The 16,140-nt window shown below is 48.8% G+C and overlaps 1 protein-coding gene across 1 annotated transcript; it reads right to left on the reverse strand.

Annotated features, from left to right (window-relative positions):
- Positions 1 to 1,007: 1,007 nt before the first annotated feature.
- LOC124695330 (importin subunit beta-1-like) lies at positions 1,008 to 5,686 on the reverse strand. The gene is made up of 2 exons (XM_047228184.1): positions 3,303 to 5,686; positions 1,008 to 1,107 (listed from the first exon to the last, which is right to left on the reverse strand). Exons 1-2 carry the CDS (start codon positions 5,684 to 5,686, stop codon positions 1,008 to 1,010), a joined length of 2,484 nt encoding a protein of 827 aa, XP_047084140.1.
- Positions 5,687 to 16,140: the final 10,454 nt, after the last annotated feature.

A 16,140-nucleotide genomic window follows, 5' to 3' on the forward strand; every position in this document is an offset into this window, starting at 1 on the left:
ACGATAGTTCAATCGGGCCGTGCAAATATTGAGGCCGGATACCTAGCATATCCAAACGGCCCAATATCCAAACGGCCCAATTTGAGGTATTCCGGCTGTGAATGTCCCAATACCCAATACCAAGGCTCAATACAAACATCCAAACACTACCAGAGGGATTTTCTAGACTGTCCCTCAGTTATTTCGGTAAGAATTTGAAGAGAAGACACATATGTTGTGTTTCATGGATGGGAGGACTGTCCAAAAACACCCGGGCATGTATCAAGAAGGTTGCATTATAGATGCCAAACAAGTAGAAGGAAGTTATTAGCGTAAGACGAGCAATGCAACTCGAAAGTACATGTGTATATCATTCGATGTAAGCGTACATGAAATGAAATTTTATTATTCCATGCATATTAAGCTAGTATTAGTATAAGAATATATGATAAGTGAGAATGATAAGGCGGCTAAATATAGAGCCATCGGTATGGAGTTCATCGAATGGAACAGTCATGGATGTTGTCCTTCACCATTCAACGGGGTGTTAAAAATAAATAAGGATGATGTTGCTTGCACATTAATAACTCGATAAGTTGATTTTTCATCCAAACCGTAGCAGCTAGTCAAATTAAACTATGCATATCACCAGGCTGTGTCCTGAAAAACACAGTCCACTCCTGGGCAGTACCAGAATACCAGGTCGATCCTCATCACCGAGGAAACATCATACAGTTGAGTGAGGTGGTTCAGATGGCATACATGTTTCTTATGCACTTGAACAACAACCCTAGGAATATGGTTCATGCTAACAGTACAAGCTAATTCTACCACCTCCAAGAGCGCACCAATCAGGGTTAATCATAATCTTCTCAAATTCAACAGCAGCAAATGAACAGAACAACGACTAGATGAGTTTGGTTGTCCACCCAATTGCCAGAATCCACCAAAATAGAGCACACATAGATGTTTCTGTCCTTTTGATGTGTCTGTGGCAAAAAAGAACAAGGTCGAGTTCTCATACTACGCTACTTCATTACTTCCGAAATCAGTCCATGTGTCCATGACTCCACCGTCGAACCAAACTCTGACAACACATCAACTGCAGTGTATGTCACACTTGCACCCCTGAAAGGCGCACATATTGATAAGTAACAGGAACATGAAACTATATATAAATAGTATAAGACCCCTGATATAAGAAACAAGAGCAAGGCAACTAATTTAAATGATGGTGTATGCAAATAATCATACGGAAACAAGAGCAAGACAACTAAGTTATATGTCTATAGATCCCATGTGAGTATTGCTAGCCTATTTCTTATCCAATTTTGTGTGCCTCTTCCCTTCCTTAATTACAAGTCGGGTTATCACAGGCTGGGTTTACAGGCATGTTGTTATTATGAGAAACTAACTTGTAGTGTCTCATCTTACTCTTAAATATTGCCTTTCAGAATCTACTTCCTATTGAAAGGGAATCTACTCTCCTAACATTTCTTCAACTTATGTCATTCCTTCTTGTAGTCCTGAGATAAGCATGCTCCAGAAAATACACTAGCCAAGTAAAAATGCACCTGCCTATATGACATTTCAAACTTTCAGATGCTTTAGACAAGCAATAAATTAATTAATATGATCTTTATGTGTCTTAACACTATTGTTTCACTCTAAAATGGATTCAGCCATTTGAAATGAAACTACACGTTTTTTCTGGTTTCAACTCATGTATTTTTTCTTTTGATTGATCAGCTTAGTTAGAGCATCTCCAGTCGCGTCCCCCAAAACGGCCCCCAAAGCTTTTTGGGACGCGGGGGACATTTAAACGTGCCCAGTCGCGCGGCCCAATACGCGGCAATAGTATATTCTTTATTGACTCATTTGCACCTCTTATGAATAAAGTAGTATTTTGTTTTTTGCAGATTTTCTTACCAAAGAACATTTTCCCACGAAAAAGGTGTAAAACTAATATTTCTTTGCCACATGCAGGAATCATTTTCTTAACTTGAATGTCTTCAGATGCTCCCTAGAGGTACTGTTGTTAGTTGGACTGTATTTATTTTCTATGGCTTCAGTCAAATGTTTTTTTTCTTTTCAGTACTAGAAGAGGACATGTGCCGAAATTCAGAGTTATGGCACATTTGCGCCAGACCCTTGTTTCATTCATCTCCTACAGGTAGTTGGGTGATGTATTTTTCTCAAGGTCATTGTGAACAACTTTTGTTTCTCACTTTCAGGACAAAGAATAGACTAAAAATTTGTAGGATTTCTATACACAAGTATTATTAGATGTCGCAAGTTTTTTTTTACATGGCCCCTTTTGAATTCCGTATCTTGCAGTCTGTGAGAGAAATTGGATGTACCAGAACTGCAAGAGGAAATGTGGATGACAATGGTGCCCTGATTGCAAAATCATATCTTCCAGAGCACTAGGGAGAAATGTCAATTATACTAACACGTAGGTAGAGACATGACAAGATTTCACATTACGATAGCCTTGATGTCTAGAAATGGTAATGGAGTATCAACATTCTTCCGTCAGTAATGGACAACAACATAAATATATTTTGACTGTATTGATGCTCCTATTTGGGAGAAACAGGAACATGGTTCTTTTCTTTGCAGACTATTAGTACTAAATTGCCTGGTCTGCCAACCTTCTTCACTTATCTTGATTGTGAAGCGCTAATTTTGTATTATCGTTTGTGACAATAATTTCCATTTATATTATTCACGCATATGTACAATGCAACTTTTTGTGATAGTGAGCGTTTTATCTACCAGAGATATCTTAGATGGCTTTTCTAGCCCTCATGTTTTTGTTCTATACCTGAACAGTGAGTACCCAGTAACGCAATGTGCAATGCAAACTTGACATGGCGCATCATGCAGTGTAAAAGAAATGTATTTACGAGCTAATAATATCCACCTTTCTCTACACTGTTAAAAATATCTAATTTGTTGTAAAAGGGAAACTATAGAGTCCATTGCTGAGTAACCACTATGGGAGAGCAATTAGGGTCTATGTACACGGGCAGAAACTAATTAAAATGATCGCATGTGCAAATAATCATATAGGGCAGTCACACATATTTAAGAAACAAGAGCAAGACGACTAATTAGAATGATGCAATGTGCAAATAATCATATGGAGCAGTCACCCAAATAAGAAGCAAGAGCAAGGCAACTAATTAAAATGATGCCATGTGCAAATAATGGAACAGTCGCTCATATAAGAAACAAAAGCAACGCAAATAACTAAAATGATGGCATGTTAATCGTATGGAAAATTCGACCAAAAAGAAGGCATTGAACATCATGTGCACCTGTTCTCGTCCTTGCAGACAGCTTCAATAAACTCAAATAGATCCGCTGCTACCTTCAAACCAGATTTTGGGTCCTTTATACCCCGCAATATGCCAGAGTAAGCCTTGAATATTCCCTGTCTAAGCTGACTACCGTAGTCAACCTTATCCTCATCAAAAATATTGGAATAATATCTTGGGTTATCAGCTTCTCTAAGCTTTTGAATAACAGCCGGCAGGTACTCCTCAAAATCCTTGCCGATAGCAAGAGCAATCTCTCCAAAGCATGCCAAAATTTGAGGTTTAAGCGCCTGTTCTGAGAGACCTTCGAAAAGAACATCCATCATATAATCACAGTATGGCAGGATTTCATCTCCCAAGACATGAAAGATATTGCCAATCACCTCTAAATAGATTGGGGAGAATAGATTCACATTGTAATACTGCAAAAATATAGACATGAGATCCACAAACTTTGGACCGACAGCACGAGCCAGAGCACCAATGGCAAGCGCTGCTTTATCACGTGCAGTAGAACAGTCGCAAGTTAAGACACGGCAAAACAGAACCAACACAAAGTGAGCATACTCCTTAACCATGCCCGCTTCACGTGATTGGCCCAGTTTCTGGATTATGACGAGCAGTAGGTCGCACAGCAACGCCTGAAGATTGTATTTGTTACCCTTGTCGCTCGATGTAATTGCTTCAGCATCAAGCGCGGTGTTCAATCTTCTCATGATACGAGGCATTAAGACTCTGATAGCTATTGAAGCTTTATAATCGTGTATGTTGCTTACTCTCACAACCTCAGTCAATGCTTCATAAGCAGATGCAGATGCTCGAGTACCGAAAGGGGTCTTCTTATCAAGTTCTGAAGCAGAAAGGAGAGCATCGATAACACCACTAAGAAAAGGTGAAAGCTCAGATGAGATTTCCTTTTTTGAATGGTCTACCTCAGATGAGATTGTCTGATAACCTCGGGCAAGAAAATATATAGCTCTACAGACTTTCTTGGATACTTCTGGAACATCTTGACCACTCTTAGACAACACAGCCATGATGCGACGAAAGTCTTCATCTGTGAAAAATCTTTTTGCAAGAGCTGGAGAATGCAGAAGCTCAAACACTCGCCCAAGGGTGCATACAGCGGCGCCTCTTACCTCAATGTTTGGGTCTTCCATCCTGTCCACCAACAAACCGACCACAGGAGCAAGTTTATCAATAGAGGGCCCTTCAAGGATAACACCTAGTGCATAAGTAGCTGCCTTGCGACTCCGCGACTCTGCCATTTGGATGTTACCCTCGACAAACTGCATTGCAAGTGGGACGATTGCATTCCCGATAGTTCTAGCGACGAGGCCTAGGCATGTCGTAGCACTCGTGAATATGTTCAGTGCATCAACATCTCCCTCCTGGTTTAACAGAGTTCCTAGCAGAACTGGAACAAGTGAACAGAGGGGCTTCTCAATAAAGCGACAATCTGCAGTTGAGCTAACATGAGCAAAATGCTTTTTTTGTCGGAGTTTTATCACTTGTTCGCAAATAGTACTCCAGAACTCGATACATTGGAGTGCAACTTTTTCCGCACCTCCTTTCAAAGCTTCAGTTGTAAGACTGAGTATGGTTTCCATGTAAGGTTCTAGCACCATATAATATTTTGGTACAATCGCGGTAAGGCAGCCAAATGCTCCCTCTTTGATCGCCTCTTCATCGGATTTAGCTGCATTGCAGATTGCTGTCATTACACGTTTTCTGCAATCCTCATTTGCGAAATTGGCGAACTTAAGAACATTATGTAGAGCTTTAACAGCTGCAAGACAGACTTCCGAACTTTGCTCTGCCCGGTTCATTGCCCGGATGACAGCATTCAGAACACCATCAATTGCATCCTGCTTCAACCCCAAGAACTCCTCAAACACATACTCCAGAGCCTCTAGAGTTGCTTGCTTCAGTGGAGGAGATGCACCCTGATGTGCCATGTTGCCCAGTAATATGTCAATGAGGTCTTGCCAATCCCGGCTGGGTATCTCAATATATGCAAGCTTGCCAATAATCTGTGACGACGCGTGCCTCGCCTCAGCAGACGAAGACCCTAGTGTTATCAGCAATGACTCCTTAATCTTGGATTTGATAAGTTCATCCAGGTTGATCCATCGTTTGATATTTCGGTTGTTATCTTCAGAATACTTTCCTTCCACTGAATTCTTAAAGATAATGCCAGCCAGCCTTCTACAATCGGGTGGACTTGCATCCTTCAAGAGCTCTGCTGACAAGGATAGGAGGAAGTCCGGAAAATCTTGCTCCTGGCGCTGCTTGAGTTTGCCTGCTGCTACTGACCGTATGCTGTCATCCTGATCCTGAGCATCTAACAGAAGCTTAGTCAGAATGTCCTTATCTGTATCCATGAGGTGCTGCTACTAGCCGTATGCTGTCGTGGCAAACATCAAATAAGCAGAATTTGTCAGTTAGAAAAAAAGAGAGCAATTACACACAAACTAATAAAGAAAATGGTAACCGTCCTAAGGGCCACTGGACAAATTTGACATAGCTTAGTCAGACTTTTGCAGTGAGAACTACGCAAGGACAGGGCAGTTACATATCAAGTTAAAAGATCTGTCTAGCAAATTATAAGATGTGCACCACGAATGGCACCAATAGACCACCATTGCTAAGCTAGTTAATTAACAACCAGCAAGTGGAGATTTAGGTAGGTATCCAAAATCCAGCGAGCAATATATTTCTTGGGGTGCACAGAGCTACATAAGCTCATAGCGTGCTGCTGGGTTAAGTTATACTAGTACTAGTAGCGTGTTAAGCTAAAGAGCGTAAAAATGCAAGGACAAAAACTGCTCACACCCAGAGAGAGGAGTTTCTGGAGAACGGTCTAGCTGCTCCTAAGCTCCAGCCACTCAGATGTAATGTAACCCGAGAACCAAAATAGCATTTGCTAAGTACCTTCCATTGTTACTCACGCACCCAGAAACAAAATCAAAATGCATTTGGTAAAGTAGGACTGTGATGTGCGTAGCTATTATATATAACAGGCCTTTGACTATTTTATTGTGCTAGACTCTAATCTAATGCGTGGGCTGGTTAATTTATTATTATTATGCTTCATGGGACAGAAGGAAGGATCAAAGGATGTTAATTTCCTCCTGGACACCCGGCCATGCACGGACGATCAGTACAGTGGCAGAGAATCGAAACCATGCAGTTGATGTTGATGAACGAGTCCGCACAGATCTAAGCAGAAGTGGGAGGAATAAATCGGTTTGCGATCACGTAGAGGCATGGGGCTTATTACGTCCTTGCCATGAGACGGGTAATCCCCAATGCAGAGCGGTTGTTTGGAAGCTTGAGGGGAAAGTTTCTTCTGGGATCCCCGGCGTCAAGCGAGCTGAAGCGCCCGACGACGGGATTCGGTCGTAACTACCGATAAACAAACCCTGGCGCCTGGCAGTAGCGCCCGCGAAGGAGATTGATTCGCTAGGCGGCGGCTAGGGTTTATGGATCGATCGAGCCAAATACGAGAGAGGTGGGGAGACGAGGCAAAACGGTCGCAAGTCTTACCAGCGGGACGAGCAGTCCTCCGCTCGCTCGTGGGAAGAGGTGCACCGGTCCCGGTGGCGGTGGCGGTGGCGGTGGCGGACGAAGGAGCGTGGTGGGGATCGGGGCGGGAGCTTCAGCCGACGACGCCTTTTGCCACTAAAAGCATCTCCACTGGTTGGCCCTCTCCAGGCCGGACTTGTTAACGCAGGATGGATGAAACTTTTGGCCTTTGAAGGCCTAGTATCCCAGCGACGTGTCTAAGGAAGGTTGACGAAAGCGGCGATATATTTGAAAGTGAAGCTTCCCGCTACAAAAATAGACTAGAAGTTTGCCGATCGTCGCCCACAAGTTTGGCGACCAAATAGAGCTAAAAGTTCCGCGATCATATTACAGACACCGCGATCAAATAGCAGTCACCTTGGCCTCCTCAACCGGGGTGAAGAAGGGCTCCTCGTCGATGGCGGCGACCTCCTTGGTGTTTGCCACGGTGGGCTCATCGTCAGCGATGACGATGACGGACTCCTCCGGTGGCGATGGCGTTGCGGCAGTGCTTTTTTTTGTGAAGGTATCCGGGGTGGAGATCGGCGTCGGTGTGGGAGAGGAAGCAGCGGCAGCCGGTTCGCCCTCCTCGAGCAGATGTCGCGCTGCGCCGCATACCACGACTGCACCTTCCCGTCCATTACCTCCGGGTTCGCCGCCATGAGGAACTCCCAGACCATGTTCCTCTTCTTCGCCGTGGTGGTGGCCTTGAGCAGGCCGATCCGCATGCTCTGGTTCTTCAACATCATCTTCCAACTCGCGTCGAACTTCTCGGCCCGCGGTACGGCGTGCGTCCTGGCATCGGTCATGCACTTCTCCAGAGAAGCCTGAAGCCGCTCGGTTGGCAGGCCCATGAGCTTCGCCGACTTGGCTGCCTTCTGGCTGAGTTCCGGATGGCCTTCTTCCGCATCGGGCACCGGCGCCACCGGGTTGTACACGCCGCCCTTGGCGAACGCCGCACGCGTATCGGCCCACTTCTTGCAGTTCTCGATGCAAGTGAAGACATGGATGAATTTGAACTCGGCGTTCTTGTTGTCGTCCCGGTACATGTGGTACGCCCGAACCATCTGCAAAACACACAGCGAAACTCGTCGCAAAAAATTCGGCAACAAGACCGTCAGGCCTAACTACGTCGAGGTGAACGCCGTACCTTGCCATCCATGTTGGTGCCGCTCTCGGGATGGCGATCGATCTTGTCTTGTATGCCATGCCACTTGCTGCAAGCGGCCTGAACGACGCCCCAACTTGAACTCGGCATTCTTGGTGTCGTCCTGGTACATCTGGTACGCCCGAACCATTTGCAAAACACACAGCAAAACTCATCGCAAAAAATTCGGCAACAAGACCGCAGGCCGAACTACGTCGAGGCGAATGCCATACCTTGCGATCCATGTTGGCACCGCTCTCCGGACGGCGATCGATCTCGTCTTGTATGCCATGCCACTTGCTGCAAGTGGCCCGAACGATGCCCCAATGGTTTCCCATGGCCTTGGAGCTGCGGTCCATGTGTATTGGCCGAAAGTACGGGTCGATGAACTTCCGCTCGTCGAACGTTGTCTTCACCCGCATCTAGTAGGTCTCCGAGCACTAGTTGGCGCCGGTCACATCGTCGATGATGATCTCCTTCCACGCATCGGCTAAACACTCGTCCTCCTTGGTCATCCATTTAACACGCACCCCGGTGGGCGTCGAGGGATCCGCCGCCTTGTTCTTACGTTTACCCCTTGGCCTTGGCCGCCTCCACCGGATCGACCTCATGTTCCTCTTCTTTGCCGGTGCCACGGGCCTGCGTGTCTACCCCGCGCTCGGCGTTCGTGCTACTAGTGTAGTAGCATGCGCCCGCCGCGGTGCCCAACGCGATGATGTCGTGCATGCCGGAGTCACCTTGCGTTCCGACGAGCACTCTCTCGCCGGGTTGGTAGGATGAGCTAGCCCCCACGCTTGAGCCGAAAGGTAGAGGGCCGCTGCGAAGGGTGGGAGAGGCCGCGAAGATGTGCCCATCCAGTACGCCGTGCGCGACGAAGCCCTCGTGGTACGGCAACGGTGTCTAGATTAGCCCCATAGACCAACACATGTCTTTCCTGCGCACTTTGTCCTCACTCGTGCGCACCCAGGAAGGACTTCTCGGTCACTCACCCATCCTCAAATTGCTCCAGGCTAAGCACGCTTAACCTCGGAGTTCTTTGAAGATGGGCTTCCGGAAAAGAAGTTGCAACTTATTGGTATGAGTATTCTATCAATCATATTAAGCCCTGGGCTAGGATTTACTGTCCGCCACTACGCGACAGGACCCTGTTATCACCAGAATTTGACCGGATCAGAGGTGGGCCGCGATCAAGATGGGTTTGAAGATTATATACAGAAGAAATACGTGAATCGGCCTTATATACAAAGTTTGGGCTAGTTTTCCCTTGTATCTGTAACATAGTAGGTTACGTGTCGGTTAGTTAGAGTTTGCCTCGTGCACGGTTGGGATTATTCCCACGTTAGAAAGTCCCCCGGACTATAAATATGTATCTAGGGTTTATGAAATAAACAACAACCAACGTTCAACACAATCAATCTCGGCGCATCGCCAACTCCTTCGTCTCGAGGGTTTCTCCCGGTAAGCACCATGCTGCCTAGATCGCATCTTGCGATCTAGGCAGCACAAGCTTATTACGTTGTTCATGCGTTGCTCGTACTGAAGCCTTTTTGATGGCGAGCAACGTAGTTATCTTAGATGTGTAAGGGTTAGCATTGTTCTTCGTATCATATGCTCGTCGTAGTGCAACCCTTATACATCTAGCCGCCCTTACACCTATCTTAGGTGTAGGGACGGCACCCCGCTTGATCATTGTTTAGTAGATCCGATCCGTTACGGTTGCTCCTTGTTCTTCAAGGATTAGTTTAATATCCGCAATAGTTAGGCCTTACAAAGGGTTGGAGGATCCAGCGGCGTGTAGGGTGGAGTTTGCTAGCCCTAGACGAGGATGTTCCGGGGATCAACCTCGTGTTGGTTTTTAGGCCCTGTCTAGGATCGGCTTACGATCACCGTACGCGAGCGCGAGGCCCAATCGTGAGTAGGATGATCCGATTATGCGGTGAAAACCCTAAATCGTCGTAGATCGCTTTAGCTTTATCTTGATCAAGCAGGACCACCATATATTCGTACACCTCGTACGAATCATGGGTGGATCGGCTCTTTGAGCCGATTCACAAGACAACCTGAGAGCCGATCGAGGCTCGTATTTAACGTTTACGTGTATGCCATGCGAGAAACTAAGCGAGGCATCATCCAACACCTTCCCGACCAGGTATAGGTCGGGTGGCACGCCCTTGCGACAAGCATCGGACGTGTGACCGAAGGCTTTGCGGGCCGTCGCTCCGAGGGACCGGGGCCAGCCGCAGCCCCGAGTTGTTCCCGGCTCTACGGTGTTGCCAGTCGCTGCCCGCCGGTGGGTTTCTGACCGCAACACATTCTGGCACGCCCGGTGGGACAATCTTCGACATCCACCGCATCGCCATCTACATCCGAGATGGTGGAAAGCACTCCGGTCAAGTACGAGGATCTGACTGACGAGCTCAAGAAGAAACATGACGAGATCAAGGCAGTCCTCGAAGCCGACCACATCGGCTCTTTCCACAGAACCCGCTCCCATGGCATCAGGTGGAAGGGGTTCTCACCTGAAGGCGCGCTCGATGGAGTGGACCTGTCCGCCCCGTCGAAGAACGCACCAGGTCGCTGCGTCGGGAGATCAACTTCATGGTGGCTCATTCGCCGCACCGCCACTCGAGAGCCCGGTGAACACTTTGGAGCGTGTCTCTCTCGCGCGTGATCCAGGAAATCATGAGCCATCGGTATTCTCCGTCGGGACCAGCTCCGGGGACTTACAAAGGAGAGATGCCACTCCGAGTCCCGTCCACCGCTGCCGTTCGCGTTGGCAGCACCAGAAGTGCCGAACTCATCGGCATACGTCGTCTACAAGATTGGTGGTGACCCTAGTGACTACCAATTCCTACCTGAGGCGCCCGAGGAGATCCCGCACAGATACACGTGCGCATACATGCCAGACTGCAGTACCTGGGCACTCTCGAACCAGGATGCAACAGCAGGGGCCTCTGGAACAGCAGGAGGAACGTCGGGAGCAGATCTTGAGAAGCAAACGTGGCTAGCTAAGTACGCCACTCCGACAAACCTCCAGAGCTCAGCTCCTGCAGTTGGCTCGGGACCGGAAAAGCAAGCATGGCTTGCTAAGTATGCCACCCCGGCGAATCTTCAGGGTTCGACACCTTCAGCCATCACCGCGGATCAGATTTGTACAATTCTGAAAGATCAGTTCGGCATGATGCCGAAAAGGAAGACATTCGGCTATACCAAGCCGTACCCCAACGAGTACGAATTGATCCCGTTACCACCCAAATATCGGCTCCCTGACTTTACAAAGTTTAGTGGATCAGATGGTTCCAGCTCCATCGAGCATGTGAGCCGATATTTGGCACAGCTGGGCACGATCTTAGCATCAGACGAGCTGCATGTGAGGTTCTTCGCACAGTCCCTCACAGGATCGGCTTTCGGGTGGTACACATCGCTGCCACCGAACTCAATCAGGACTTGGAAGCAGTTGGAAGAGCAGTTCCATGAGCAGTATCACTCAGAGGCTTCCGAGGCTGGCATTGCCGATCTAGCACAAGTACGACGAAGCGCGGGGAAACAGGTGTCGGAATACATCCGGCGCTTCGAGACCGTGAGGAACCGATGCTATTCGGTTCACGTAAGTGAAAAAGAAGCGATCGAGTTGGCGGTGGTGGGTCTCTCATCATCGATCAAGGACGTGGCCTCCCAAGCAGACTACCCTTCATTGGCGCACATGGTGCGAGGCTGTCGGCATATGAACAGGCGCCACCCAAATGTTTACCGGGACAAATTCAAGCGTGCGGTGGTCCCGGTTGAGGCGAGACGAGGATGAAGGTGCTGCGGGAGATCAAGAGGTAGCGAGTGGCTGAATGGGCTCGGGTGGCAAGCCCCGTGTCCCGCAAGTGGGTTAAGCCACAAGGCCCTCCAAAAGGGTTCGACTTCGACGTGACCAAAGCTGAGCAGATTTTCGACCTCTTACTCACGGAGAAGCAGACTGAAGGTACCCGAAGGCCACAAGATCCCCACGGTGCAGGAGAGCTGAACGGAAAGCCATATCGCAAGTGGCATAACACGTTCACCCATACCACTAACGACCGCAGGGTGTGGCGTCGGCAGATCCAAATGGCGATAGAAAAAGGACGGCTAATTTTCAACCGAGACGCCATGAAGGTCGACACACACCCCTTCCCCGTCGTTAACATGGTGGAGTATACTTACCATGGAGGGTGCCAGCCAGATTTCTCGTGCAATATCAACATGGTGGGACCTGGGCACCACTCGGTAAGGATGGAGATGAGGGCAAGCTGCTCTCATAGCAAAGACACAGAGGAAGCCGCTCCACGCGATCGGCTCCGCCACGACGGCAAGCGCTACGTCACAGAGGGAGAAGTGAAGAACATAAGATATCAGCGACCTCTCTCTGATCACCTCCTCAACAAGTATGTGGGTCGGTATGACCAACGCCGACGATACAACGACGACGATGAAAAAGATCGTCTGGCTAGGGACGAAAGGAGACGTCGTCGGCATGATCACGACGAGGAGCGATATGAGCGCCACGCCAAGGAAAAGTCAAGGGAGCAAGACGACGTGGATAGGCACTGGGACTGCCCCTTCTTCGGTACACTCGCTGGGATTCGAGAATGAGCCGATTGCCTACAATCGGCAATTGCCCGAATGTAAACAAAGGAAGAAGGATGCAGCTAACGTGTCCGTGTTCAAGCGTCTAGGGCCTCTCCCGCCTCGGAACAAGCATGCCGAGTCCGCTCGGGTGGAAGATCTCGAGGAACTAGAGGACGATGATGAAGAAGACAAGTATCATCGGCCAAGGTGGTGCCCCGATGGGCTCGGCCGTTCCCGGAAGCGAAGGGTTCAGCGTCCGCGTGGTTTGGAGGAAGCCGAAAGATTATACCTGCACACGTTGAGGAAGGCACGGCTCGATCCGGCCGCCAAAATTCAGCGAACCCCGGACGAAGAAGGTCGGCCACAAAGAAAAGAGTGGCGCCCCGGACAAAGGAAAGCCGATGATGAGACATCGGCTGGCACAAACATGGTCTTCATCCTTCCAACGGAGTTTAGCGCTCCGAGATTATACGAAGCACCCGTGGCACAGCCGGATCTGCGGCCCACGGCCGGTCATCTTTGAGAAGCCACGAGAAAGAAGTTACAGGCATCTGAAGGCCCTGTACTTGCGAGGATACATCAATGGGCAGCATGTCAACAAAATGTTGGTGGACACCGGAGCGGCAGTTAACATTATGCCATACTCCATGCTACGTCGGTTGGGACGCTCCAGCTCGGATCTGATCAAGACCAATGTAACACTGAGCGATTTCAACGGCCAAGCATCTGACGCACAAGGTGTTCTGAATGTGGATCCGACCGTAGGAAGGAAAACTGTCCCTACGACGTTCTTTATTGTCGACAAGCAAAAGCTCCTATGCTGTCCTACTAGGGAGAGATTGGATCCATGCCAATTGTTGCATTCCATCCACGATGCACCAATGCCTAATACGATGGGATGGAGATGAAGTAGAAGTCGTCCATGCGGATGATTCAGCCGAGATTTCGACGGCCGGCATGAACGTTTGGGAGACATCGGGCCAAGAGCCACTCTCGGGCATCAATTTGGACGATCGCGAGCGCATCGACGTGACAAAGAACGGGGTTAGGCTGGTTTTATCCACCGGCCTGACCGTGTAACAAAAGCAAACATCGATGGACGAACGTGGCGATGCCAATCCAGGTGATCGGCCCCAAGGATCTATGGAGGAACATTACAAAACCTTCATCAAGCAAGCAACGTGGAGGCCGATTCCAGCAATCGGCCAAAATTATCCTCACCTTCCATTCTGCCTGGGTTCAACGCCAATCTAATGGGAAATGGGGTTACATCGGCTAATGAGCTAGAAGAAGTCCACACTGGTCCTAATCAAGCCGATGTTCACACATAGCGCCCTGGCTAACCACAGAGCCGATTTCAGCAGTTCCCTGACAGAATCGGCTTGGGGGGGCACCTAATCGGATGAACATGCGCAGTAAAACCTTGGCTAGTCACAGAAGCCGATTTCAGCAGTTACCTGACAGAATCGGCTCGGGGGGCACCTAATCAGATGAGCATGTGCGATGCATGTGCAGTGAGATATTGGGGCCGATAAAAAAATCGGCCCGTAAAAAAAAATCGCCGAGATAGATTGCGCATGATATGTAAGGGACAAAGCCGATGCACGGCCATCGACTCTAGCACAAATTTTATGGGATCTACCAGTAGCATGTGCAAAACACAAGGATCTCTAGCTCGGTGTCCGAAGAGTTCTACTTCTGAGCCGTTGTGTGATCATCCGCAATATCGACTTTCAATGGAGGAGGGGTGATCGGCTCTGGCTGGCTCTGCATGATAGTTCTCTCAGACATGATCTAGCCCAGGTCCATTTGTCTGAATGGCGTGCCCTCGTCTCTGTTTCGCCTTGACTGAGACTCGGGGGGCAGCTGGCCTGGTGGATGCTCTGTTTTTGAAAGCCGATTGGGTGGCCATCGGCTAGTCCTGCGCCGCGATTTTCGTCAAGGGTGGTGATCCGGCGGAACTCAAACTCATTGATCGAAAGGATGAAGGATAGATCATGAAGGCTTGATGCGCTGACATGGGCTTATTGAGCTTTGACCAAGATTGCAGTCACCTCGTGGTCGAAGAGATGAAGGGCGAATTATGAGAGACCGATGCATTGCCATCGGCTCATTGAGAATCAGTTTTAAAGAAATCGGCAAAATCAAATTGGGGAAACTTCTTCATTAATGAACAGGATTTTTTACAAAGAAAGAGCCGATTGCTCAAAGGAGGGAGAACAAAAGAAGGGTCTATTGACCAATCTACTACTGCTAGGCCTACACTAGTAGATCCTAATCTACAGGCCGTCGCTGCCCTCGTCGTCATCCTCGGAGCTCTCATCGGCACTACTGCCGATGGGCTCCTCGTCGCTGCTCCCGTAGCCCTCTACGGGAGCTTCATCCTCCTCTTCATCGTCGCTGCTGTCGTCGTCCCACCACATGCGGAGGCGTTTCGCCGGTGGGTAGCCCTCGAGGGAGTCGTCGTCGTCGTCTTCCTCTTCCTCTTCTTCAGAGGAGGGACAGCCGTCCCAGGGGAACTGGTCATCCTCGCTTTCCGATTCCAGTTCCCCGTCGGCGAGGAACTGGAGATCTTCATCCCCACTGGTCAAGGACTGGTCGTCCTCGGACCAGATGGAGGAGGCGTGGTCTTCCTGGTCCCATTCTTCTGGTGCGCGGATGTCCTCCGGCGTCTCGCGGGAGGAGGAAGACCCATAGGAGAGGCTGGAGGAGGAAGAGGAGGCAGAAGACATGATGGCGCAGGAGGGTTTTTTGGGTGCTAATGCAAGGGGGGTGAAGAAGCGAACTGTTTAGAATGGTTAAATAAAAGGGGATATGAGGGAGATTCAATGCCACAGCAGTTCCCGAGGAAGTGGTGCCCAACAGAAAAATTTCGCAGAAGTGGAAGGGGCAAGGCATCATGATGAAGGATTCTGCGGCGGTTTCTGCTCTGCCACGACATGACCCGACGAAAGAAAGCGTGATGATTTTGGAAATGTCATTTCCAAAACCAGGGGGGCATGTGTTATCACCAGAATTTGACCGGATCAGAGGTGGGCCGCGATCAAGATGGGTTTGAAGATTATATACAGAAGAAATATGTGAATCGGCCTTATATACAAAGTTTGGGCTAGTTTGCCCTTGTATCTGTAACATAGTAGGTTACGTGTCGGTTAGTTAGAGTTTGCCTCGTGCACGGTTGGGATTATTCCCACGTTAGAAAGTCCCACGGACTATAAATATGTATCTAGGGTTTATGAAATAAACAACAACCAACGTTCAACACAATCAATCTCGGCGCATCGCCAACTCCTTCGTCTCGAGGGTTTCTCCTGGTAAGCACCATGCTGCTTGCGATCTAGGCAGCACAAGCTTATTACGTTGTTCATGCGTTGCTCGTACTGAAGCCTTTTTGATGGCGAGCAACGTAGTTATCTTAGATGTGTTAGGGTTAGCATTGTTCTTCGTATCATATGCCGTCGTAGTGCAACCCTTATGCATCTAGCCGCCCTTACGCCTATTTTAGGTGTAGGGGCGGCACCCGCTTGATCA

Source organism: Lolium rigidum, chromosome 3 (assembly GCF_022539505.1).
Source record: "Lolium rigidum isolate FL_2022 chromosome 3, APGP_CSIRO_Lrig_0.1, whole genome shotgun sequence".
In the NCBI taxonomy this organism is placed as follows: domain Eukaryota; kingdom Viridiplantae; phylum Streptophyta; class Magnoliopsida; order Poales; family Poaceae; genus Lolium; species Lolium rigidum.

Coding starts and splice junctions, on each gene's coding strand:
- LOC124695330 (XM_047228184.1), bottom strand. CDS start 5,686: ATGGATACAGATAAGGACATTCTGACTAAGCTTCTGTTAGATGCTCAG. Junction 1,108..3,302: donor GTCTGCAAGGACGAGAACAG/GTGCACATGATG, acceptor TGCGCCTTTCAG/GGGTGCAAGTGTGACATACA.